Below are 27,902 nucleotides of genomic sequence, written 5' to 3'. Positions count from 1 at the left end.
TGGACAATGAAATTCACTTCCCGATGAATGCGATTGGCCCGGTTCAGCCACTCAGTAGTGTTGTCACCCTTCTCTTGCTTTGCAGCCATGCAGAGCTGGGCATTGGTACTACTGGGCATTCCACAAGAGTACTTTCCTGCATAAACTATGTGTAATTCGTATGGAATTTGCTATTTGGCCGTAGCTCCATTTCACGCCAGACCAGGAAAACGTTTTCTGAGGCATTCCGAGCATTGCGGCGGCCGGGCACAGCTGCAGATATTATTATTAGCGGGCTCTATATTAACCCCTTGCCCACCGCAGGGATTTCCTGTGCGGTTTATGGACAGCCGTGCGCAGTAACGCGAACCTCGGGCTGGAAAGTGGCTGCGATCCTGAGTGGAATTCCAGAAGGCATTGTTTTACCCCCCCCCCCCCCCCCCCCACGGTATTATTCCAGGGAATGAGCAGCAGCTATTTTCAGCCCTCTGATTTCAGAGATGCTCTCCAGCCTCCATCATCACCCAGGGAAATCTCCTCCTGGGGAGTTTAAAGCCTCCCGACGTGCAGACAGAGCTTACACTCGCCGAGGAGACTCCGGGGGGAGCGGTCCGCAGAGCAGGTGGGTGATCCCCAGCCAGACACACTGCTGCCTGATCCGGTACCCAGGCATGGGGTGAACATGTGTCCTTTGGGGGGGGGGGTGTTGTAATTATTATTTGTAAAGTTTAATTTGCTTTTTATCACATTGTTGACCTAATTTAAGCCCCCTGCAGATCCGATTTGGGATTCCAATTTGCGATTCCGATGTTCCCTGGATGCTATCGAGACAAGAAAAGAAACGTAGCATGCAGTACCGATTAAAAATCGGAATAGCATGTTGTGTGCAAGAGCCCTCAGGGATTTCCAAGTATATCACGAGTGTAAGGCCCTGTTCAGACTGTCAGCGTTTGTAGAACGCGTATAAATTCAAAGGAACGCAAGTTGAAAAACGCATGCGTTTTTCTTGCGTTCTAATGCATTTTCTATTGCGTTTTGCACACACACGTGACCCGGGGAAAAAACATTATGGGAACCGCAGAGGGAAACGTACGCTAAAACGCAATAGTACGCGTTTTTGATACGCGGCCATAGACTTTCATTGTGTCCGTTTCTGTGCGTAACGCACAGAACTGCGTGCAGCAATGCGGATGAGAGTCTCATACGCATACATGTGAACGAGGCCATTAGAAAACATTAGTAGCCGTTTCTATGCGTAAAATCTTTCTGTATGCGTTCTGTAAGAACGGCTAGGAACGCAGATAGTCTGAACAGGGCCTAATCCAGCAAACCTGGAATTATTCATAACAATTCTCTGCTATTAAAATATACCCAAGTCGGGGGGAGAAGTGGAGTTGTACTTACCTGGGGTTTCTGCCAGCCCCCCGCAGTCTATCAGGTTTCCAGTCGGCCACTGTCCCTCCAAGAGATTCACAAGTTACGGGCTACTGTATATGGACAGTTTATAAAGACTTATGCTAGGTACATACAATACAATTTTTTGACAAATGTAATAATCCGAACATTTGTGTAGCGCTTTTCTCCTGTTGGACTCAAAGCGCTGCTCAAGAAGCCACCCTGGAGTGTTGGGGAGTCTTGCCCAAGGACTTCTTACTGAATAGGTACTGACCCTAGCCAGGACTCAAACCCTGGTCTCCCATGTCAAAGGCAGAGCCCTTAACCAGTACACTTTCCAGCCACTTTTACTGTCTGATATTTACTGATATGACTCTGATATGTGCAGTCTTGTGCTGGAAATACACGGTTCGTTTTTTAGGTGATTAGATAGTTTGATAGATAATTTCCGATATGTCTGATCTCCCGCCCGATCGTTTCACCGCTCGATTGCGGATTGCAGTGAATGGAAAAAGATAGAAAAAACGGGCAGAAGATAAGAGTATCGACTGCAGAATCGAGCGGCAAAAAACGATCAAGAGGAAAAACGCATGGCAGAAACGAAGCGTGTATTCCCAGCATTATGCTGGCCATATATACGGCTTGTTTTTGCCGCTCGATTCTCCCGTTCGATTATTTCGCCGCTCGATTCCGCAGTCAATTCTATTATCCGCTCGTTTTTCTTATCTTTTTCCATTTACTGCTATCCGGAATCGAGCGGCAAAACGATCGGGCGGGAGATCAGACATGTCCAAAATTATCTATCCAGCCATCTTAATGGCTCAAAAACGAGACGTGTATGCCCAGCATTAGGTACACACGATATCATTTTTGGACAGATTTACTATCAGATCCACTATTTCCAACAGGTCTGATCTGATTTCCGATCGATTTTCCATAGAAGTGGATGGAAAATCTATCAGAAATCAGATTGGACCTGGTGGAAATAGTCGATCTGACAGTAAATCTTTCCAAAAATTGTATCATGTGTACCTAGCGTAAGACTGCACATATCAGGGTCATATCAGGTTGTAGTCAGGATTGCTGAGGGTTGTGTTGTTGTTTTCTTTTAATAAATGAGTAAGTGCAGGACAGTGTAAGTTTATTAGAAAACGTTCTTACAGGTGTTTGAATGAGACTGCAAGTGTTTTTTTTATTATGTAGTGTAATAAAGTGGCTGGATGGTGTAATGGTTGTAATGGGCTCTGCCTCTGACACAGGAGACCAGGGTTCGAATCTCGGCTCTGCCTGTTCAGTAAGCCAGCACCTATTCAGTAGGAGACCTTGGGCAAGTCTCCCTAACACTGCTACTGCCTATAGAGCGCGTCCCAGTGGCTGCAGCTCTGGCGCTTTGAGTCCGCCAGGAGAAAAGCACTATATAAGTGTTTGTCTTTATTATGATTATTTATATAGCACCAATATCTTCTGCAGCGCTGTACAGAGTATATTGTCTTGTCATTTAATTGTCCCTCAGAGGGGCTCACGGTCTTGTTTCCTCCATAGTCTTGTCTATGTATGTATCATGTAGTGTATTTATCGTAGTCTAGGGCCAATTGAGGGGGAAGCCAGTAAACTTATCTGTATGTTTTTGGGACGTGGGAGGAAACCGGAATGCCTGGAGGAAACCCACACAGACACGGGGAGCACATACAAACACTGTGCAGATAGTGCCCTGGCCCGGGGACCCAGTGCTGCACAGCGAGAGAGCTAGCAGCTACACCACCGTGCTCCACAAGCCTGTGAGTGCTGTATCTCCCGTAGTGTTGTACATAGTACAAGACAAATAGACAAAAGACAAAAGCAAAGATTCGTGAGAAGTTCAAAACTCTGTACAATCAGGACATCCAGCAATACAAGTACTTACATAGCTGATGTGTAACTTGAGACATCACCAATACTGGTGCATGTTCATATAATAAAGTACATCAGAAATACTAGAAGGCGGTCCCTATCCTTGCGAGCTAGAGGGTAGTGGTTTGTAGACATTGGGGAAGGAGTTAGCGGATGAAGCTGCGAGCCTCCTATGCTACCTATAGCAAATTAGGGGCTTGTCTGAACAGATGTGTTTTCAGAGTACGTTTGAAGGTTTCAGGCTCGGAGCACGAGGGACAGGCTATGGGAGAGATGTGGAGCCTGTTGCTCTATTGCTGTGTACAGACACTTCCTCATCAAAACCCGTCTGTACAACAACACTGCCTCTCCCCCTGATCCCCAACACACACGTCACATGACATAAGCTAGTACATGGAGGTTGTCATATTTGTAGATGTACTGCCCTCGGGATGAAAAATAGCTTAACAATACCAGTTGCCTGGCAGTCCTGATGATCTCTTTGGCTGCAATAGTGTCTGAACCACAAACCTGAAACCAGCATGCAGCAAATTAAGTCAGAAACATCTAACTGCATGCTTGTTCAGGATCTATGGCTAAAAGTATCTGAGGCAGTGGATCAGCAAGACAGCCAGGCAATGCGCATTGTTTAACCACTTCGCCGCCCGGGTTCAGTATATCTACGCTCCTTTGGACTTCAGTTCCTCACCCGGAACGTATATATACGCATCACCCCGCCGCCGCTGTCCGTGCGCGCTCCCGCGATTGCCCAGAGAAACCATTCCTGTTCGTTGATCTCTGCCCCCTAGCAATGTTCAGCTGCTTCTATGAGAAGCTGCGCAATCATTGTGAAAACAAATCAGTTTCCCAGCCTCCATGAACTTCCTGGAAGCGTACTTCCTACGCTTGCAGGACGCATTTACAAAAAATTACTGTGGCCATCTTGTGGCCAAAAAGTAAAACTACACCCAAAAACATTTTTCACATACAAATACATTATTTTACAACATAAAATTAACTCCCACACTCCCCAAATTGTTACCAAATTTTTTTTTGTAATAAAAAAAATAAAAATTACAATAAAATAAATAAATAAATAGTAACCTTAGGGACTGAAATCTTTAAATATTTATATCAAGCGGGTATAACACTGTTACTTTATAAATTATGGGCTTGTAATTAGGGATGGACGCAAAACTGAAAAAAATGCACCTTTATTTCCAAATAAAATATTGGCACCAAACATTGTGATAGGGACATAATTTAAATAGTGTAATAACCGGGACAAATGGGCAAATAAGTTACATGGATTTTAATTACAGTAGCATGCATTATTTAAAAACTATAATGGCCGAAAACTGAAAAATAATGATTTTTTTCCCCAAATGTTTTCCTATTTTCCCATTAAAACACATTTAGAATAAAATAATTCTTGGCATAATGTCCCACCTAAAGAAAGCCTAATTGGTGGCGAAAAAAACAAGATATAGTTCATTTCATTGCGATAAGTAATGATAGTTATAGGCGAATGAATGTAAGGAGCGCTGAAAGGTGAAAATTGCTCAGATGCTGAAGGGGTAAAACCCCTCAGTTGTGAAGCGATTATAAGGAAAAATGTCAGCCTTCATATCCCTCTCACTTCAGTTATCCTTTAAGTTAATAATTGCAGGAGCATCTCTATGTTTTGAATCAATATTTACAGACCAACTGAAACCCAGACTGATCCATCCAGTAATAGAACTGAATCTGAGGCTAATTTTAGAGTGTGATGTTTAGTCCCCAGTCTGGCTGTCCTGTGTTCTTATCTCATGATAATGTCATTCTGTCACATCTCTGTCTGGATATTATTCCAACACCTCATCACAGAGGCCCTGATAATATACCACAGAGTAGTGCTGAGCCTCTGCCATCCAACAGACCAGTTCTGGTCTCTTATGCTGGGAATACACAGTGAGTTTTATGCGCCGGATTGAGCCAGCGGCTCGATGCCGACGCATCACCGCTCGTCCGCGCGGATCGATTCCCGCTCGACCTCGTGGGCATTTCTTATCAGCCACTCGATTCCCCACTACTGTCCGCCCGCGGGGATCGAGCGGGGAATCTTTCCGGCGGGTCATCGGACCTGTCGGATATTATCAATCGAGCCATCAGTGGCTCGATTGATAAGCAAAAAACGAACTGTCTGCTCGATCCCCGCGGGCGGACAATAGCATTATGCTAGACGGTTCGTTTTTTGCTTATCAATCGAGCCGCTGATAGCTCGATTGATAATATCCGACAGGTCCGATGACCCGCCGGATAGATTCCCCGCTCGATCCCCGCCGGTGGACAATAGCAGGGAATAGAGCGGCTGATAAGGGATGCAGCAGGGACGAGCGGGAATCGATCCGCGCGCATGCGCAGGCGAGCAGTGACGCGCCGGTATGGAGCCGCTGGCTTGATCCGGCGCATAAAACTCACCGTGTATTCACAGCATTACAGATTGTCTGCTGTTAGCTTGCCACGATCTGTACCATCTGTACCATATCAGATCGTGGTGAGGATTGCTAAAAGGTTAGGGTGACTTCACTTTCTGTCACACTCTTTATGCCATGTTATGTGCACGAGTGCTATTATTATTGGTTTATAAAGCACCAACATATTCTGAGAGTGAGAACAAAACATGGGGTACATAATAAAACAGACAATGGTACATCAAAGTCCCCGTTATCCAGAACTCGGACAACCGGAAGTCTCAACTAACTGGCAGGCCTGAGGGATAACTGGGACTTTGTTTTGGCCTGGTTTTGAGGCTTTTAAAATACTTACTAAGCCTCCAGCCACGTCTAGCAGCCTTCCTGCAGCACCTAGCGGGCTCCTAGCGACAGGCCCGGTCTGCCCAAGTGAGGCAACTTCCTCAGGTGGCAGAAGTCTGGGGGCAGCACCAGGCAGAACAGGAAGGGAAGAGAGTGCCTGGCCAACCTATACTGGATGCAACTGTACCTGGCTAATTTATACTAGGGCAACTGTACCCAGCTAACAATACTGGGGGCACCTATAACTGGCTACCTACCTATACTGAGAGTGTTTTTTGGAGGCTCACCACAGCTATAACGTGCGGTGCAAACTGTCGGGTGCTGTGCGGTCATTCCAATGGGGGGGCGCATCCTCACAAGTTTGCCTCAGGCAGCAAAAGGTCCAGAACCAGCCCTGCCTGGTTTCCAGCATCTGTGCACACAAGTCGGTGTGTCACGTGACCCAATGTAAATCAGGTGTCATGCCAACTTTCGTGCACAGGGAAGCTGGAAAGCCGCTAGGTGCTGCAGGAAGGCTACCAGGCGGCGCTGGAGGCTCGGAAAAGTACTCAGGGGGGAGGCTTGTACTTTTCAGGCCGGTTGCTCAGGCAACTGGCAAGCACATGTATCAGGCAGTCCTGCTGGTGCCGGATACTTGTATATCCGGCACCAGTGGGATATATACTGGGTGTCGGTAAATATATTTTGCTGTATACAGAAAACAAAGATACTAGTACATTATACAAAATTGCTAGACATACTAATTACAGTTACAATTGTAACATGATGAACAAAATGTATAGCACATTCCAAGACACAAAAGGGTGAGAGAACCCTGCCCTTGCAAGCTTACAATCTAAAGGAATAGGGAGTAAACTAGAAGTGGGGTAGTATACAATATTTAGAGGTAGTGGGTTTTCAGTTAGATTTAGTAAGGAGTACAACTTGGCCAGAGGTTGAAGGGGGAATTGCCTACGTTAGAGCATATGCTTGTCGGAAAAAGAGAGTTTTGAGGGAGCGCATAAGGATTTCAAAGGTGGGAGAGAGATGGTGTTTTGGAGGAAGATTCCAGGGAAGGGGTGAAGCACGTGTGAAATCACGTATACATGAATGCGAGGTGGTGATTCTAGAGAAGGATAGAAGTGTGTCCAGAGCGGAGATTGCAGTTTGGTTGGTATCTGGAACTAGTGAGATGATGAAAAGGGGAGAGAGATTATAGAGAGCTTTGTAGGTTAAGTGTGGGCTAAGATCCATAGCTGTAGCAATAGTCAAGGGAGCTTGCTATGGGGACTTAATGGTGTTTGAGGGCTGACATCAGGCTGAGGGCTGTCCATATCCCTGTTGGCTTCTGGAGGTGGCCTCCAACTCTTTACAGAGACAGAGGCAAGGACATTGGTTCAGAATTCTACAGACATTTCTAAATAATAATTCCATTTCTTTCAGACTCCTGCTGTAACAACATGCCAAACTTGGGTGGGGGCTCCAAATGTGGAGCTTGTGGGAAGACTGTGTACCATGCTGAGGAGATTCAATGCAACGGACGAAGCTTCCACAAACCCTGTTTCATCTGCAGTAAGTATACAGATCTCTCCAAAGTCATCGGGCTTGATTCACAAGGCAGTGCTAACTTAGTTAGCACGCCATAAAAGCCCATAGCACGTCTAAAGTAACATGGCGCGCTAAGCTTCGTGCGCAAAGTTTAGCGCCGTGCATCGGATGCGTGTAAAACGTCGCATTGGATGCGCCTATACCATTGCACCAGTGCACCCGAATCGTCGCACCACGCGATGATTAGGGCGCACCCGGTGCGACCTTATAGGCGCATCCAATGCAACGTTTTAGACGCATCCGGTGCGCCGTTCCGTGCACACACCACGCGATAACTAAATGCTGTGGCCGTGCTAACTACTTAGCACTGTAGTTAGCACACCAAAAGTTTTTAGGCGTACTAAGTTAGCACTGCTTTGTGAATCGAGCCCATTGTAATTGTTTTTTTAATATGAAACCATAACTTTAAAGCATAATAGCGTTGGGAGCTTCAAACACCAACCACACTTTTACGCTGTCACCACCTTGTGACTCTTTTCACAGATTTTGTGCTTTAAGGCTAATATGAGAAAAGCAATTTGCAAATGTTTCGTTGTTGATGGGGTTTTTTTTGCTAATGTTTCACCTTCAAAGCTGCCTTACAAGGCTGAGATGGGAGCAATTATTCCCAAATGTGTGTATGAAGAGCCACTGTTTTGGAAGCAGAATATTTTAGCACCTGCTACTTGTAGCCGTATTTTGCATTCTGGGCAGCCCGGGCCCGCTTTTTATCAGGCACCATGGGCGTCCACATTTTACAGTATATTTTTAGAGGAGGATTTTCATTTTTATAACGGGGTGAGGGGTGGCTAGATGTTGGGGGGGAAGGGGGGGTGCGTTAAGGTTAGCCATGGGGGGGGGGGGGGTTAAAGTGGACCTGAACTCCTGCACAGGACAGAAGGAAAGCTGAGAGAAATGCACTGTGTATGTATTTGGAGATTTTCGCCTGTCTAATTCCCCTTCATCTGTGACTAATCTCAACTGTAATTTAATCTCTCAGCCTTCTCATCTGGCTGCCTCGACAGAGCAGCTTATTTGTAAACACAGGATGTTAACCCTATGTCTGCTTCCATGAAAGCAGGAAGTAGACATGCTGCAGATTTATTGCAAGAGTTCTGTAAGCTGTAACAAAGCAATGTTTTTCTTTAAAGGTTATTATGCTGTTGCTTATCCTTTAGAGCAGATAGTCAGTTCTGTTACTATCGGTTATTCCCAGCAGCCCATATTCCACCCTGCCTCTATTTCATGCACACATTATTTTATGTTACTTTTGGAAGAGTAGGGATAGAACGTTAGAGCTGTTACTGCTGTCCCCACTCTTGTTGAGAGAATTTCTCTCCATTCCTATCCAGAGACCAGTCATTAGGCAGAAGATGAAGGAGATCCTCCTGACAATAAAAGCTGACAGAGGTTGTTAACCTCCTGCACTTTGTTCTATCCAGGCTGCATGGAAAAAAGGTGCTGGGAAATGTGGGCGCAGGGTAAAGACAAAAGATGGCTCACCCTCCTCTTGGAAATGTCTGAGCTATTTTCAGTACTATTCCCCTACTCCCAGACGGAGATTTAATTTAGAGGGAAAGCTATTGCTGGCAGCTGAATTTACACCATTTATATCATAATTTTAGACTCTGGCTATTTCCCGCGCCCAAATTACTCTGTGAGCGTCGCTATAGCTGTATTTCACATTATGGCCTACTGTGGCGCCCAAATTACCCGTCTACCTCCAGCCAAATCTGTTTTAGGTTTGCATAGCGAAAAAGAATTTCTTTTCATGCAAAGTGTCCAGTAGCATGCCGTATACACTAGTGGGAACTACACGCATTTGCCTGGATGGCCTGGTCCCAGAAACAGCCATAGGTTGAGTGGCAATCAATTCACCATGTGCAGCATTTGATCTTGATCAGATGACTCCTGACTAACCTGAAAAACGTATGCCCTGCTTGTTTTTTATTGCTGGATGCCCATATGTGTTTTTCATCACAAATAGCTACTACAGTGCCACAGCTTTCAGTGCACTGCAATATCCAGGGTATCACTGGGAAAATGCCGCCTAAGCCTTATTTTTGACCATGCTGTCATTTTATGACTGATCAATAAAGAGCTAATTTTTTACTTTTCTACTTGGTGGTGCCAACCTCCTTTCTACATTTGATCACTGGGAAAATGTAATTTCATAACCTCCACACCAGCCACAATCCTCCGCTAAAAAACAAAAACACTATTTCCCCTACCATGTCCCAGCAAACCCCTGCCCAGTATAACTCTTCATAAGAGAAACTGCTATTCTTCCTGCCTCAGCACATTACCTCAAACCCCTTCCCCCAAATCCAAAAGTAAAATGTCACAAAATAACAAATGAGGATATATGAGGATAACCAGCACTGGATCTAGCTGAGGCCTGCACTGAAACCCTCCAGCGCTGACAGACACAGGGCCGAGGTTACACAACTACGGAGTGCTCTTGGAAACTGCTGTTCTGGCACTGAGCTAGTTTCGGTGGCCTGGTGTTTGGCACCCCACTCAAATGCTAAGGCAAGGTGAAAGTATAGTTATACATTAAGGGCCCTTTTCCACCAGCGCGTTTGCGCTGGCTGAATCGCAAAGTCGCAAACCGCTAGCGATTTTACAATCGCTACGGTTTGCTTTTTAACATAGGAATCGCGGTAGGTCATTTCCACTACCGCGATTCGTTTTTTACCCGAACGCGAACGCGCGGCGGAGCGATATTTGCCGCGATTTTGCTATGCAGTGCATAGCATAGCAAAATCGCGGCCGCAAAACTTCGGGGAATCGCCGGTTTTGCGATTCAGCAATCGCTAGCGTTCAGCGTGAACGCTAGCGACTGCAGGTGGAAAAGGGCCCTAAGTGAAGTGATTTTACTATAACACAATTCTCTGGAATCTATTTACAATTCATCCCAGGACCAGTACTAGACTTCTTGCCACCTGAAACAATGCAGGATGATTCCTGATCCTTAGGATACACCAGCACTGCATCAATCACCTGCTCTCACCTGATTAGCGATGGAATCACCAGCCACACAGGAATGCTTCCTGTCTGTCTACAGCGAAGGCTCATGTAACCCTAGCAGCACGTAACAGGTCACATGAGGCCAGGGCTGTGGAGTCGGAGTCGGGGCAATTTTTGGGTACTTGGAGTTGGAGTCAGGAGAAAATGCACCGACTCCTAATGAATTTAAACTGTAATTAAAATAGAAAATATGATAAAATGTTCTGTTTCTCAGATAAGTCCACAAAATGAAATAAACCAATAAAAAATAGTTACTTGTGCTGCTTCAATAAAGCAGTCCCCGTATTTTTAAAGTCAGATAAACATATCTGATTGTGACTGTAAATACAGTGGGTTGCAAAAGTATTCGGCCCCCTTGAAGTTTTCCACATTTTGTCATATTACTGCCACAAACCTGATTCAATTTTATTGGAATTCCACATGAAAGACCAACACAAAGTGGTGTACACATGAGAAGTGGAACGAAAATCATACATGATTCCAAACATTTTTTACAAATAAATAACTGCAAAGTGGTGTGTGCATAATTATTCGGCCCCCTTTGATCTGAGTGCAGTCAGTTGCCTATAGACATTGCCTGATGAGCGCTAATGACTAAATAGAGTGCACCTGTGTGTAATCTAATGTCAGTACAAATACAGCTGCTCTGTGAGGGCCTCAGAGGTTGTCTAAGAGAATATTGGGAGCAACAACACTGTGAAGTCCAAAGAACACACAAGACAGGTCCAAGAAAGGTCAGGGATCAAGTTATTGAGAAATTTAAAGCAGGCTTAGGCTACAAAAAGATTTCCAAAGCCTTGAACATTCCAAGGAGCACTGTTCAAGCGATCATTCAGAAATGGAAGGAGTATGGCACAACTGTAAACCTCCCAAGACAAGGCCATCCACCTAAACTCACAGGCCGAACAAGGAGAGCGCTGATCAGAAATGCAGTCAAGAGGCCCATGGTGACTCTGGACGAGCTGCAGAGATCTACTGCTCAGGTTGGAGACTTTGTCCATAGGACAACTATTAGTCATGCACTGTACAAAGTTGGCCTTTATGGAAGAGTGGCAAAAAGAAAGGCATTGTTAACAGAAAGCATAAGAAATCCTGTTTGCAGTTTGCCACAAGCCATGTGGGGGATACAGCAACCATGTGGAAGAAGGTGCTGTGGTCAGATGAGACCAAAATGGAACTTTTGGCCGAAATGCAAAACGCTATGTGTGTCTGAAAACTAACACTGCACATCACTCTAAACCCACCATCCCCACTGTCAAATATAGTGGTGGTAGCAACGAGGGACTGATTAGCCTGAAGGGGGCTGGAGGAAGCCCCAGGTATGTATAAAACTTTCATTTCATCTGTCTCAGGTTTACTTTGTTACACAGTAGTACTATACTCTACATATGCACTCTCCACAGAGCTGCAGGAAATCCACTGAGAATGTTGTGCACATTGAACACAGAGGTGTTGTCTATCACCCATAAACCTGGTACAGATTGTGCATGAAGAATGTGTAATAGACGGGCGTAGCAATAGGGGGTGCAGAAGTTGCGACCGCATCGGGGCCCTTGGGCCAGAGGGGCCCCGAGGGGCCTTCCCTCAACTGCAGTATTAGCATCGGGCCCACAGCTCCCTAGCTACGCCACTGGTAATAGAGGAAGAATCGCCTCATTCTCCTGCAGAGTACCTGCACATCACTGTTACATGTACCCACAGTTACATTGCCTAGGGCCTGATAGATGTTCTTTGTTCCTGTCTTCTACAAGTACTCTTACCAAGGACTAATTTTAGTCTATGAATAAAGGTATTAGAGGCAGAAGATCAGCTGGCTAGCCAGGTAGCTGGTATTATTTAAAATTGAATAAATATGGCAGCCTCCATATCCCTCTCACCAGTTGTATTTTACAATTCCTAAGCGTTGGCAGTTGGAGATGCAATTCATGTTACACACTTTCAATCAACAAAATTGTAATATGCAAATTAGAGGAGTCGGAGTCAAGGAGTTGGAGTCGGTGGAATCCTAACCTGAGGAGTCTGAGTCGGTGGATTTTTGTACCGACTCCACAGCCCTGCATGAGGCATCACTGTAGCCATGGATACAGGATGCTGAATGGGTAGGTGGAGATCCCATCGCTGGAACACTGAGAGCAGGTGAGTGGAGCAGTACCATGCATCTAGGGAGGGGGAGACAGGGAGCGCAAGAAGGGGGACATTTGGGGAGGGGAGCCGCCATTTTTTGCCTTCCAGTTGTTATGGCCCTGAAGCACACAATTTATTTATATATATATTTATATACACAATATTTTTCTTCATGGAAGGAACAACCACCCCTGGTTTAACCTCCGTGAACTTTTCCTGTGCCTGTTCAACAACCGGTCCAAATGTTTCTGGGAATAGTGAACCTCTCATCTGTCAGAGCTTCCATAGCTTCAGGGCAGTAATAATATCGGGGATGTGATAGCCGGTGACTCACCATGGCTGCTGAACACAAAAATAACTCAGAGCTACCGGGGAGGCATTATCTGCAGAGCGACGTGTTCTGGATGGTAAGCTTATCAGTTGAGAGCCGTCTGTGATGTGCCAGATGGAGAGGGTAGCTTACAGTTGTTATACACTGGTGTTCCATTTCCACCAACCGGTCCAGGGATGGTAATTATAGAGAGTGGGCTGGGAATCCAGTTGCGTACCGATAACATAGCTGCCGGGAGATTTTGGCGAAGGGGAAAACCGATAAATGGCTTACCCTGCTCCTGCACAAGTAAAGGTGACGTTAATTACTATTCCCCGTCCTGGCCGGCATGTATAGTGGGGGAAAGACGTAATTTGGCTTCCAGCTATTGCTGGACGTCAAAAAGCTTCTGCTGTACCCAGCGGTAAAGCAGAGAACATTCTCCCCTTTATTTGGTCACTTATTACTGCTCTAGAACTATATCTGATAATTTGTCCTGCAGCCTGCAATGACAGTCAGCGTTAGTGAGGTGCAAATATGCATTCAAAAGACATCAGAGCAGCCTCAGTGTTCCATATTATTTTTTTACTGTGTTTAATGTTGTAAAGGATTTTGATGATAATACCACTTGAAAATATAACTTCATTTCTTAAAGGATTCTGTGGAGTCATGCTATAAACAAAAACTTACACTTACCTGGGGCTTCTATCAGTCCCCTGTAGCTTTAATGTCCCGCGCCGTCCTCCTCCGATCACTCGTTCCCCGCTGCCGGCACCAGTCAATTATTCGTCTAACAAGTCGAATAATGCGCACTCCCGCTAGCGTCTCCGGGAGCTTACTGCGCAGGCCCAGTACGAGATTTGCTTGGAGCTCCCGGAGACGTGAGCAGGAGCGCACGGCCGTGCAGACGTGTGACACGCGTGATTAGACTGGGACTGGCGGCGGGGAATGAGTCATTGGAGGAGGACAGCGTGGGACATGACAGCTACAGGGGGCTGATAGAAGCCCCAGGTAAGTGTCTGTTTTTGTTTATTGTATGACTCCACATAACCCCTTTAACGCTGATACTGCATATATCACATATAATGCACATACTCTTATGTAATTACATTTTGTTGTGCTACGTTGCAGTGGTGTGCCGGAAGGCCCTGGATAGCACCACGGTGGCAGCACATGAATCCGAAATCTACTGCAAGTCTTGTTACGGCAGGAAGTACGGTCCCAAAGGATACGGCTACGGACAAGGTGCCGGCTGTCTGAGCACCGATACCGGAGAGAGATTTGGCATTGAAGTGGCTGAGTAAGTATGGAGTGTACAGGGTAACAACCTTAGTAATTTGACATGACGTAATGAAAAAAAGTGCTTAATTTTTACAATAACTATGTAGAAATGATTTAGTCAGTGTTTGCCCTTTGTAAAATCATTCTGCTCCCTGATTTACATTCTGACCTTTACAACATGGTGACATTTTACTGCTGGCAGATGATGTCAGTGGAAGGAGATGATGCATTTTTGGCCGTTAGAAACAGCTTTTATTTCCCACAATGCAACAAGGCTCCCACAGTATGATGTCAGCACCCTTTTGCTGACATCACACTGTGGGAGAAGTTTCACCACAATATCAGCCATACAGATCCGCCTGATGATCAGTTTGAGAAAAGGTAACGCTTTCTCACGGAAAAGGGGGTATCAGCTACTGATACACCCTCAAATTAAATACTATTTTTAACTTACCTGGGGCATCTTCCAGTCCCCATAGGCTTCTATATCCCTCACTGTCATCCTGGTCGCTCAGCTGTTCAGCCTGCAACATTAGCAGAGTTGCCTAGTACTGGCTCGGCAGCACAGGTCTTTGCCGGGAGCATTCTGCGCATGCACAGCTACGAGGACATGGAAGCGTCATCAAGGAAGCACACTGACAGGCCAGCACATACGCAGTACTGTACAACTGGGGAGATTCAGCCAATTTTGCAGGCCAAACAGCTGAATGAGGAGGAGGATGACCACAACAAGGTACATAAAAGCCCATGGGGGCTGGAAGAGGCTCCATGTAAGTAAAAAAATTAAAATAAAATAAATATACATATGACCCTGTCAGCACACTCTGCCGCAGGGTCGTGTTTGTGGTTTTGTGGGTTGCAATGGGGTGGGGCGTTACACTGCAAACACAGCACAAGTGTAAAACTGCCCTTAAAGTGGACCTGAGCTCTTGCACAGGACAGAAGGAAGACAGAAAGAAATGCACCCTGTATGTATTTAGAGAGATTAGCCTGTCTAATGCCCCCTCATTTGTGTCTAATCACTAGTTATAATTGAATCCCACCCGTGTCACATGACATGTCATGGCAGAGATTGCAGATACACTCACTTAAAGGATTATTAGGAACACCATACTAATACAGTGTTTGACCCCCTTTCACCTTCAGAACTGCCTTAATTCTACGTGGCATTGATTCAACAAGGTGCTGAAAGCATTCTTTAGAAATGTTGGCCCATATCGATAGGATAGCATCTTGCAATTGATGGAGATTTGTGGGATGCACATCCAGGGCATGAAGCTCCCGTTCCATCACATTCCAAAGATGCTCTATTGCAGTGGACCTCAAACTAAGGCCCGCAGGCCGAATGCGGCCCCCTGAGGCTTTTTTACTGCCCTATCCCCCCCGCCCCCCAACAAACACACACACACACAAAATGTATTACTTATATATGCGGTCCGCTGCATTGTTAAATATTGGTGGCCCGCATATAGAATAGCAGTTCTGGCACCACCCATCCACATTGAAGCCAGAAAGCAGTCATTTGCTGGTTACTGGGTGGAGAGAATGACTTGTAACAAACAATCACATATACTGTATTTTGGTCAGTGCTGTGCAGGAATGTTATGGTTCCTTTGCGAAGGGGAAATGGAGGTTTGTACTGCTTATGTTTCTGCAGAGATCATGTGTGTATGGGTGAGATTGTGCTGGAGGGTTCTGTAGGCCATTGGGTGACCTTATGGCTCACATATGACTTGCTATGTTAGGATCACAATATCTGCACTGTGTTGGTGGCATAATAGCTGCACATGCTGTGTTGGGGGGGGGGGGGGGGCATACTATCTGCACATGCTGTGTTGGAGGGCATACTATCTGCACATGCTGTGTTGGAGGGCATACTACTTCCACATGCTGTGTTGGAGGGCATACTATATGCACAAGTTGTGTTTGGAGGGCATACTACTTTCACATGCTGTGTTGGAAGGCATACTATCTGCGCAAGCTGTCTTGGAGGGCATACTATCTGCACAAGCTGTGTTGGAGGGCATAGTACCTGCACATGTTGTGTTGGAAGGCATACTATCTGCACATGCTGTGTTGGAGGGCATAGTACCTGCACATGTTGTATTGGAAGGCATACTATCTGCACAAGCTGTGTTGGAGGGCATAGTACCTGCACATGTTGTATTGGAAGGCATACTATCTGCACATGCTGTGTTGGAGGGCATAGTACATGCACATGTTGTGTTGGAGGGCATACTATCTGCACAAGCTGGGTTGGAGGGCATAGTACCTGCACATGTTGTGTTGGAAGGCATACTATCTGCACAAGCTGTGTTGGAGGGCATAGTACCTGCACATGTTGTGTTGGAAGGCATACTATCTGCACATGCTGTGTTGGAGGGCATAGTACCTGCACATGTTGTGTTGGAAGGCATACTATCTGCACAAGCTGTGTTGGAGGGCATAGTACCTGCACATGTTGTGTTGGAAGGCATACTATCTGCACAAGCTGTGTTGGAGGGCATAGTACCTGCACATGTTGTGTTGGGGGGATACTACCTGCACATGCAGTGTTGGAGAACATTATCTGCATATGCTATATAGGGGGGATACTACCTGCACATACTGTGTTGGGGGGGGGTTACTATATACACATGCTGTGTTGTAGGGCATACCACCTACAAATGTTGTGTTGGAGGGCATACTACCTGCACATGCTGTATTGGAGGGCATACTACCTGTACATGCTGTATTGGTGGCATGATAACTGCACTTTCTGAGTTGGGGGACATACTATCTGCAAATGCTGTGTTGGAGGGCATACTACCTGCACATGTTGTGTTGGAGGGCATACTATCTGCACATGCTGTGTTGGAGGGCATACTATCTGCACATGCTGTGTTGGAGGGCATACTATCTGCACATGCTGTATTGGTAGCATAATAACTGCTCTTCCTGAGGTGGGGGACATATTACCTGCAAATGCTGTGTTGGGGGCATGACATCTGCTCTGGTTAAATGGGAGACATGAGGGCTGCCCATGTTAATAGGCGCTGTCTACAATACCTAGGCTCAATGTTATGTTTTTCTGGATCATTTTATGTATACTCCGGCCCCCCAACAGTCTGAAGTATGTTGACCCGGCCCTTGACAACAACGTTTGGGTACTCCTGCTCTATTGGGTTGAGATCTGGTGACTGTGGGGGGCCATTTTAGTACAGTGAACCTATTATCATGTTCAAGAAACCAATTTGAAATTATTTTGAGCTTTGTGACATGGTACATTATCCTGCTGGAAGTAGCCATCAGAGGATGTGTATATGGTGGTCATGAAGTGATGGACATGGTCAAAAACAGAGGCGTATCTAGAGGGGTGCAGACATGGCTCGTGCCATGGGCACCACAGCACCATGGGCGCCATCCTCCAACTGGGAGACAGCTCTCACTACATATACTGGGGGGATATAATTATACACCTGTCACTACCCATATTGTAGGGGTGACTTACACTGGGGGACACCTCTTTAACTATACTGTGGGGATAATTTGGGGGGTTTGTACCTACCGTATACTGGGGGACATCTGCCAAACCTATACTAGGGGGATTTACTTATACTGGGGGACACCTCTCATTACCTATACTAGGGGACTTCTTTAACTAGGGGAACACCTCTCACCACTTATGCTTAACAACTTTACGAATGAGAAATCCGTACTTTCCGCGTACCCGACGCTGTCCGCGCTCCCGCTCGTAAACACGCCGCCCGCCGCTAGTAAACACGCCGCCGCCCGCTCGCCCGGAGATCAATGAACGGGAAAATCCATTCCCGTTCGTTGATCTAAGCCCCACAATGATCCGCTGCTCTCCTATGGGCAGCGCGATCATTGTGAGAAAAAAACTCACGTGTCCAGCCTCCTTATACTTCCTCCAAGCTTCCGGAAGGAAGCTTGGAGGTCGCATTAAAACAAAAAGTTACTGTGGCCATCTTGTGGCCAAATAGTAAACTACACCCTACACATTTTTCACATACAAATAAATGATTTTTACACAAAAAATTAACTCATTACCTCCCACACTCCCCGATTTTATTTTTTTTTGTAATTAAAAAAAATTTCAAAAATTTACAATTAAAAAAAATACATAAATAGTTACCTTAGGGACTGAACTTTTTAAATATTTATGTCAAGAGGGTATAACACTGTTACTTTATAAACTATGGGCTTGTAATTAGGGATGGACGCAAAACTGAAAAAAATGCACCTTTATTTCCAAATAAAATATTGGCGCCAAACATTGTGATAGGGACATAATTTAAATGGTTTTATAACCGGGACAAAAGGGCAAATAAATTTCATGGGTTTTAATTACAGTAGCATGCATTATTTAAAAACTATAATGGCAGAAAACTGAAAAATAATAATTTTTTCCCCACATTTTTCCTATTTTCCCATTAAAACACATTTAGAAAAAAATAATTCAATAATTCTTGGCATAATGTCCCACCTAAAGAAAGCCTAATTGGTGGCGGAAAAAACAAGATATAGTTCATTTCATTGCGATAAGTAATGATAAAGTTATAGACGAATGAATGGAAGGAGCGCTGAAAGGTGAAAATTGCTCTGGTGCTCAGGGGGTAAAACCCCTCAGTGGTGAAGTGGTTAAAGGGAAAGTTCAGGGAGGGGTTGAAAAAAATAAAAATACATATCCACTTACCTGGGGCTTCCTCCAGCCCGTGGCAGGCAGGAGGTGCCCTCGCCGCCGCTCCAGAGGCTCCCGGTCGTCTCCAGTGGCCGACCCGACCTGGCCTGGCCCGGCTGCCAGGTTGGGCTCTTCTGCGCTCCAATCTGCGCCTCACGGGGGCGCGCTGACGCCATCGGAAGTCCTCCGGGCTGTACTGCGCTGGCGCAGTAGTTCTGCGCCTGCACAGTACAGCCCGGAGGACGTCTGATGACATCAGCGCGCCCAAGTGGGACGCAGAAGAACCCGTCGTTGGAGCGCAGAAGAGCCCGACCTGGCAGCCGGCCTGGCCAGGTCGGGTCGGCCACCGAAGACCACCAGGAGCGACGGCGAGGGCACCTCCTGCCTGCCACGGGCTGGAGGAAGCCCCAGGTAAGTGGATATGCATTTTTATTTTTTTCAACCCCTCCCTGAACCTTCCCTTTAAGAAGGCTATTTATACTGGGGAGACACTTCTAACTACGTATACTGGGAGGGCAACCTAAACTGGGGGCTACCTATTCTGGGTGAATTACCCCTGGCTACCTTTACAGGGGTTGAATATATAAAGTCAGCGCCGGTCTATAGTAATACAGCTTTCATCATTTTTTGGTATACAGGATCTTCGAACAAAAGGGTAAAGAAGCAAGGCTTACCAGATTCCAACAACCCACATTATAAGGTTGTAAACGAGTTTGATAGGTGGTCCGCAGAACTTTCAAATGGTGTCGTTTCACCAGCGATGTTGCACACTACAGATTCCTCCGGAATATAGTAGATATCCTGAGATCGCAGAGACTCACCAAAGGGGAGTCCAGTAGGATAGTGACATGAAAGAGATGTACGGCACATCTAAGTGTAAACCGTCTTTATTACATAACAAGTAAAACAATTAAAAACAAGGATAAAGGAAAACTCACATACGGGGCCCGTGCACTGGAAACCCCGAAAAAGTAGCGCGCATAAAATGGTCAATAGAAGACCTCAAAGAAAATGGTGCCGCCTGTCGCCTTCCCGACCGGTTTCGCAATCTTGCGTCATCAGGGGAGATGACGCAAGATTGCGAAACCAGTCGGGAAGGCGACAGGCGGCACCATTTTATTTGAGGTCTTCTATTGACCATTTTATGCGCGCTACTTTTTCGGGGTTCCCAGTGCACGGGCCCCGTATGTGAGTTTTCCTTTATCCTTGTTTTTAATTGTTTTACTTGTTATGTAATAAAGACGGTTTACACTTAGATGTGCCGTACATCTCTTTCATGTCACTATCCTACCGGACTCCCCTTTGGTGAGTCTCTGCGATCTCAGGATATCTACTATATTCCGGAGGAATCTGTAGTGTGCAACATCGCTGGTGAAACGACACCATTTGAAAGTTCTGCGGACCACCTATCAAACTCGTTTACAACCTTATAATGTGGGTTGTTGGAATCTGGTAAGCCTTGCTTCTTTACCCTTTTGTTCGAAGATCCTGTATACCAAAAAATGATGAAAGCTGTATTACTATAGACCTGCGATGACTTTATATATTCATTGCTTGTGTGGACTTTTGGACATTGTCCTTCTCGGCTGCGGTCGCCTTCTGCCTTGGCGCTGACACTTGTTGTTTATTTTTACCTTTACAGGGGTGCTATCTCTGGTCAATTAAACTTGGGGGGGGCTAACTCTAGCAACTTATACTTGAGGGGTGGGGGGGCGCAACTTATACTAGGGCGACATATCATTGGAAGAAAAGAAGTAGTTATTATGGGGCAAGGTGGTCTGACCAAGGTTGTGGTGTGTGTGTGTCGCTATTTTACCCAGATACGCCCCTGGTCAGAAACAATGCTCAGGTAGCCAGTGGCATTTCAACGATGTCCAATTATCGCTAAGTGGCCTAAAGGGTGCCAAGAAAACATCCCCCACACCATTACACCACCAGCCTGCACAGTGGTAACAAAGCATGATGGATCCATGTTCTCATTCTGTTTATGCTAAATTCTGACTATAGAGACTCATCAGACCAGGCATAATTTTTCGAGTCTTCAGCTGTCCAATTTTAGTGAGCTTGTGCAAATTGAAGCCTCTTTTTCCTATTTGTAGTGGAGATGACTGTTACCAGGTGGGGTCTTCTGCTGTTTTAGCCCAGTGTTTCTCAACATTTTATAAGTGTGTACCCCTTTTAAAACCCTGTACTCATCGAGTACCCCCTAGCATAGTAAACATGATCACAAGTACCCCTTGACAAATATATATTTAATCGTAGTACATGATAATTGGTTCTAAACAATGTGCAAGCATGTATTACTGCTTTTAATTAGCTAAAATACTAATTTGATGTTGTTTAAATAAGAATTATAATTTTCTAAATCTCTAAATTTGTTATTCTTGGTTAAGTATATCAAGCCCGAGTACCCCCTGGACCCATCAGAAGTACCCCCTGGGGTACGCGTACCGCATGTTGAGAACCTAGGTTTTAGCCCATCCGCTTCAAGGTTGTGCGTGTTGTGGCTTCACAAATGCTTTGCTGCATACCTCGGTTGTAACGAGTGGTTATTTCAGTCAACGGTGCTCTTCTATCAGCTTAAATCAGTCGGCCTATTCTCCTCTGACCTCTAGCATCAACAAGGCATTTTTGCCCACAGGACTGCCGCATACTGGATGTTTTTCCCTTTTCACACCATTCTTTGTAAACCCTAGAAATGGTTGTGCGTGAAATTCCCAGCAACAGGTGTTCCTAATAATCCTTTAGGTGACTGTAAACGCATTTGAAAACACAGGATCTTAATCTCCTGAGCGTTACACCGCACAGGAGGTTTTGCAGCCTGGAGTCCCCCAGTATAATTTTAACTAATCCCATGGCTGTAACAGCTTCAGCTAGCAATAGGCTAACTAGTACAGGTGGCCAGTATCCTCCCGATTACTGATGATCTCCCCGATCGCCCGCTAATGCACTTCCCAGCCTGGATCCAGCGATCAGCGCAGCCTCCCCGGACAGCTCTGCTCTTCTCTATAGGGAGGATCGCACATGGCTTTACCAATGTCATGCGCAGACCCGATCCTCCCCATAGTGAGGACAGGAGATGTGCAGGGAGGCTGCGCTGATCGCTGGATCCAGGCTGGGTAATGTATTAGCGGGCGATCATCAGTAATCGGGGGGATGTTGGCCACCTCTACTAGCTAGCCTAGTGCTAGCTGAAGCTGTTACAGCCATGGGATCAGTTAATTATACTGGGGGACTCCTGGGGACAGCCAGCTGTATGCCCAACACAGTGTCAGGCATACCACTAATGAGGTTAACAATATCTGCTTCCATGAATCAAGAGGTAGAAACGGTGCAGATTTATTTTAGGATTTGTATCAGCTGTAACAAAGAGATGAAGGTTATTATGCTGTGGCATATCTTTTAGAGCAGAGAGAAAGTTCTGAGTTCAGGTCCGCTTTAAAGGACAACTGTCGTGAGAGGTATATGGAGGCTGCCATATTTATATCCTTCTAAACAATACCAGTTGCCTGGCAGCCCTGCAGGTGTATATGGATGCAGTAGTGTCTGAATAACACCTGAAACAATCATGCAGCTCTAATCTTATCAGATCTGACAATAACTTCAAACACCTGATTTGTTGCATGCTTGTTCAGGGTCTATGGCTAAAAATATTAGAGGCAGAGGATCAGCAGGATAGCCAGGCAACTAGTATTGCTTAAAAGGAATTAAATATTGCAGCCTCCATATACCTCACTACAGTTGTCCTTTTCCTGCATTGCGACTGTTAAGAAATTTTCTGTATCCAAATGAGAGTCAAACAAGTTGAATACAACCAAGCAGATTGTTCGCAGATCCAGTGAGGGGGGTGGGAGGCCACTGTACACACGCTAGTCTCAGGGCTCTTTCACAGCATAGCCTGTTTTCTGCGGTGTAACTTAACCACTTAGCATCCAGACCTTGTTTCCCACTTATGGACCAGAGCAGTTTAGACAGTTTAGCTATGTCCTTATTTCATCAGAAATAATTTTATCCCTACTTCTGACACAGAAATGAAATATATATTGTTTTTTAAAGACAAACTAGGCTTTTATTTTATGCCACTTTTTCCCTCAATTCATTTTGTTTTCTATGAATTTTAATGGGAAAACAAGGAAAAAATAGAAAAAAAAACCCACATTATTTCTCAGTTTTACCAATTCCAGTTTAAAAATTAAAAGTGCTACTGTAGATAAAAACACAAATTTTGTTTGCCTATTCTTACTGCTTATCACAAAACTTAGATTATGTTCCTGTCACAATTTATCGTAAAGATATTTGATTCTGAAATAATGCTACAGAGTGTATTTTTCACTATGAACTGAGAAAATAAAAGTATTTTTAATGGTAAAAATCAATCTCCTTAGCTCAGGAATCATATATTCCCGTTCACCAATTAGTGCTGCATCAGATAGTGCCAGAAATGTGCACAGGAGCAAGCCCAATCCTGCACAGCACTGCTTCTGCTACAAGACGTAGATCTACTAACTCGTGGCTTAGTTGGAGTCACAGAGAACGTAGATCTACTTGTAGTGGTGGATAAAGTAGTTAAAAAGCGAAACTTTGCATTAACCAGTACCATGGCATAGTGGTTAGCACACTCACCTTGCAGCGCTGGGTCCTTGGTTCAAATCCCAGCCAGTTCAACATCTGCAAGTTTGTATGTTCTTATCGTGTCTGTGTGGGTTTCCTCCAGGCACTCCTGTTTCCTCCAATATCCCAAAACATACAGATGTTAATAAATTGGCCCTAGACTACAATACATACACTACATGATACATACATTGACATAAGACTGTGGTAGGGATTAGATTATGCGCTCCTCTGAGAGACAGTTAGTGACTAGACTATATACTCTGTACAGCGCTGCAGAAGATGTCGGCGCTATGTAAATACTAAATAATAATAATTAACCAAGGTAAAATTCAAGTCCATAGACTTTCATTTTACCTTTCACACGTGACGCTGTGTTTTGGTGCGTTGCAGTGCGACGCACCCGGGAGCTTTTAATCGACGGGAGCCAGTGTTTTCCTATCGGGTGAATTAACAGGTACTGCCGCTGATTGTGTCCCACCGCAATATCCCGACGACACGCTGCAGGCTATTCAACGCGTGCAGAACGGCTCTTGCACGCGTTGTTAGATGCATCCATCGTGTATAAGGCGTATTTACCTCCAGGTGTGGAAGCGCTGCAGTGCCTCCTAATCTGCATAAATCATTTACTCATGCAGATGTTACAGAGTGGGCCATATTTGGACAGAATTCAGTTTGACTTTCCAGGCAACTGTGTGGCTGGATGCAAATACAGGAATGGGTTTTTTGTTTTGTAAATGATAAAGTAATTTGTGTAGCACTGATATGCCATTGCTAAATGTTTAGTAAAAATGGAATTTCCTTTGAAAATCAGTTAAACTAGTTTCTTTCTCCGCAGGACCCATCCGTCCAAAGGCTCCCCGACCACAACTCACACCTCCAAGTTTTCACAGAAGTTCGGCTCCACAGAAAAATGTCCCAGATGTGGGAAGTCTGTCTACGCCGCCGAGAAAGTGATGGGCGGGGGGCTGGTGAGCCTATTTCACTGTAAACTTAAGAGTAATTACTGAAATTTTAGTTTTGGGAGTATAAATCACAGTTTAAAGGATACGGGAGGCAAATGACTAACCTTCCTGGCAGTCAATTAAAACCGCCAGGGGGCAGTGCAGCACTTTTTTTTCTGTTTTTCTTTTAAAATTTGGATTGATCGCCGGAGGCGATCGAAGAGGGTGGGGGGAAGCCGCTGCACAGCAGCTGTCATGTAGCTAGCTCTAGGCTAGCTACATGACAGCTGCTGTGCAGCGGCTTCCCCCCACCCCCTTCGATCACCTCCGGAGATCAAGCCCTTCCGGAAATCCAGCTCTGAATGGGATTTCCATTAGGGCTTCTCCCATCGCCATGGCGATGGGCGGGATGACGTCAACAACGTCAAAGGGAGTCCCGATACACCCCTCAGCGCTGCCTGGCACTGATTGGCCAGGCAGCGCGTCGGGGGGGGGGGGGGGGGGGGGCAGCGCGGAGGCAATCGGGCAGTACACGCAGCTAGCAAAGTGCTAGCTGCGTGTACCAAAAAAAAAAAAAAAAACACCAGGAAGGTTAGAATTTTTTTTTTTTTTTACTTACATGGGGCTTCCTCCAGCCCCTAGAAGTGCATGTGTCCCTTGCCACAGCTTTGCTCTCCGCCAGTCTTCTGAGGTGTGCTTAAGCACATGGCCAACATATTGCGCTTGTGTCCCCGGGAATATTCTGGGGGAAAGAATTGGGTGACATTATCTGTGCCCCGGCTATTGCCGGCGGCAGAATTACGCTTTTTGTTTTACTAATCAGACAGGCAGAGCTGCGTCAAAACCAGCTGGTTCGAAAGTTTATAACAATGATTGGTTTGTTTTCCTGCAGCCCTGGCATAAAACATGTTTCCGCTGCCGGTTTTGCGGGAAGAGCCTGGACTCTACCACCGTGACAGAGAAGGATGGAGAGATCTACTGCAAAGGTTTGACCATAATGAGGAAAAAACACAGAGAAAATAAGTTACATGCATACAATGAGAAATGTACACACTACATAAACATGCAAATGTAAATAGAGCACTGGCTAAGGGATATACAAGAGTAGTAATAAATCTAACATACTCAAAATGGTCCCACAAGGCTCAGTGCTGGGTCCAGTTCTCTTCAATATTTCTTTTATTAATTACTAAGTGTATGTACACTAAGGAATCTTGCTATATATGGATTATATAGAACTATCAATACTAAGTAGGATAGTGACCTAGTATGAAATCATTTTCACAGCATGTAAATGGACCAAACAAAAGCTGCAGGCACTGAATTTGACTGGTCCATGTCCGAGTTGCATAAAATTTGCATGAACACAAAATTACTGGCAGTTCAATGACCATCCTCAGTAACAAGAAAAGTTTATATAATTTTTTTTTTTTTTTAAACTCTGCTGCTTTGTCTCCTGACCATGTGATCAATGTAAACCAATGGGAGTTGCTTACATTGATGACAGGGTCAGGAGCCAATTAAATCGTCTCACAGAGCTCTGCCGTCATAACCACGCGATTGGTGAGAATGCGTGGTGGCGGTGAGGTGAAAGCTACTCTCTGGCAGGAATAACAGCATCAAAACAGTGCGTAAATTTCAATCACCGCTCTCCGGAGGAGGTTAATGACCATACCGTAATATCCATTTCTTTTCCTCAGTGTGTTATGCAAAGAACTTTGGACCAAAAGGAATTGGATTTGGAGGCCTGACACAGGTGGAGCAGAAGGAGGACTAAGCTCTGGAAGAATGGAATCGTCTTTAAATCACCGACAATCATTGGAAAAAGCAGAGTTCTGATGGTTTACCATTGCTCAATAAAACCACTTGTCTTTCAGTGTAAAAGAAAAATGTAGTGTGTTTCCACTTTTTACTTCTACGCTTCTGTGAGCACTTCTGATCGAGTGTGTAAAGAGGCATATCCCAAATGAGGACTGTTCTTGCCTGCAAGCCTGGTACACACCTTCAATTTTGATTGGCCAATTTTACCGCTTCCATGTAATGAGGGTCAACAGATTTTGAATACTATGAGTAGATTTTGTAGGTAAGTTTTCATACTACACGGAGGTGGTAAAAATGCTGGGTGATTGGCTGATCATAATAAGTGAAGGTGTGTACCAGGCTGTACGCTACTTTTATACTACATCTATTGCATTGCAAATCCAGAAAAATAAGATTGCAACGATAATAGAAAGTCACATCGCAAAAAGTTCCATTGGGTGGTATTTACCTCGGTAAGGAGAAGCCTCAGGATCCTAATTAGGCTTCCCCCGTCCTCCTGTGGCCCGCGGCGGTCTTGCTGCAGCCCACGGAACGCACAGCCAGCAATTTGTCAGGCTGTGCAATATTTACCTTTTCTGGCTCCAGCGCAGGCGCAGCATCGGCTCTCCGCTCGGAAATGGGCAGAAATAGCCGATCTCTGTCGGGTTCACTCTACACAGACGCAGGAGACTTGCGCCTGCGCAGTAGAGTGGGCTGACAGTGATCGGCTATTTCTGCCTATCTCCGAGCGGAGAGCCGATGCTGTGCCAGAGCAGGGAAGGTAAATATTTACATCCCGCTATTTGGAGGGGCACAGCGAGACCGCCATGGGACCAGGGCTGTGGAATCGGAGTCGAGGAGTCAGAGCAATTTTGGGTACCCGGAGTTGGAGTCCGAGTTGGTGATTTCACAAACTGAGGAGTCAGAGTCAGGAGTCGGATGATTTTGTACAAAATTCACAGCCCTGGTAAGTATGAGACTAAGGAGTCAGAGTTATTTTGGGTACATGGAGTCGGAGTTGGTGGTTTCATAAACTGAGGAGTCTGAAGATTTTTGTACCGACTCCACAGCCCTGCGTGGGACACAGGACAGGAGGGTGGGAGAAGCCTTGATAGGATCCGGAGGATTCCCACACCCGAGGTAAAAACTCTCAGAGGAACTTTTTTTTTTGTTAGCGTTTGCTGGAAAATAATATTGACACTTAGGCCCCATTTACGCTAGAGCGTTTGCCGCAATTTCGCAGCAAAACGCGCTATGGGCGCACTCTTAGGCTATTTGCGCTAATCGCTGCAAATCTCCCAAAACCGGGCAAACGCGTCGCTTGCACTATTCTCAGGCGATCGCGTTTGTGCTATAAAAGCGCTAAATGCGATTGCGGCAAAATCGCAGTGTTCTGTGATTTTTCCACGTGAAATCGTGGAAATATCACTCTGGCAAAAGTCGCATTTTGCGTTTAGTAAGTGTGAATGGGGCCTTAAAGAGGCTCAGAGATTAAATTAACTCAAGCTCTGAGTCCC

At 45.5% G+C, this 27,902-nt stretch overlaps 1 protein-coding gene across 1 annotated transcript; it reads left to right on the top strand.

The window, feature by feature from the left end:
- Positions 1-485: 485 nt before the first annotated feature.
- Positions 486-26,475, top strand: CSRP3 (cysteine and glycine rich protein 3). The gene is made up of 6 exons (XM_068261524.1): positions 486-601; positions 7,461-7,589; positions 14,200-14,368; positions 24,480-24,612; positions 25,478-25,571; positions 26,286-26,475. Exons 2-6 carry the CDS (start codon positions 7,478-7,480, stop codon positions 26,360-26,362), a joined length of 585 nt encoding a protein of 194 aa, XP_068117625.1. The 5' UTR covers positions 486-601; positions 7,461-7,477; the 3' UTR covers positions 26,363-26,475.
- Positions 26,476-27,902: the final 1,427 nt, after the last annotated feature.

The sequence above is a fragment of the Hyperolius riggenbachi genome, chromosome 11 (genome assembly GCF_040937935.1).
Source record: "Hyperolius riggenbachi isolate aHypRig1 chromosome 11, aHypRig1.pri, whole genome shotgun sequence".
NCBI classification, from domain to species: Eukaryota; Metazoa; Chordata; class Amphibia; order Anura; family Hyperoliidae; genus Hyperolius; species Hyperolius riggenbachi.
This window is presented reverse-complemented; position numbering and strand designations above follow the sequence as displayed.

Excerpts from the sequence above, each read along its gene's own strand:
- CSRP3 (XM_068261524.1), top strand. The coding sequence starts at position 7,478 with ATGCCAAACTTGGGTGGGGGCTCCAAATGTGGAGCTTGTGGGAAGACT. Across the intron at positions 7,590-14,199 it reads CAAACCCTGTTTCATCTGCA|TGGTGTGCCGGAAGGCCCTG; the intron begins GTAAGTATACAG and ends GCTACGTTGCAG. Across the intron at positions 14,369-24,479 it reads TTTGGCATTGAAGTGGCTGA|GACCCATCCGTCCAAAGGCT; the intron begins GTAAGTATGGAG and ends CTTTCTCCGCAG.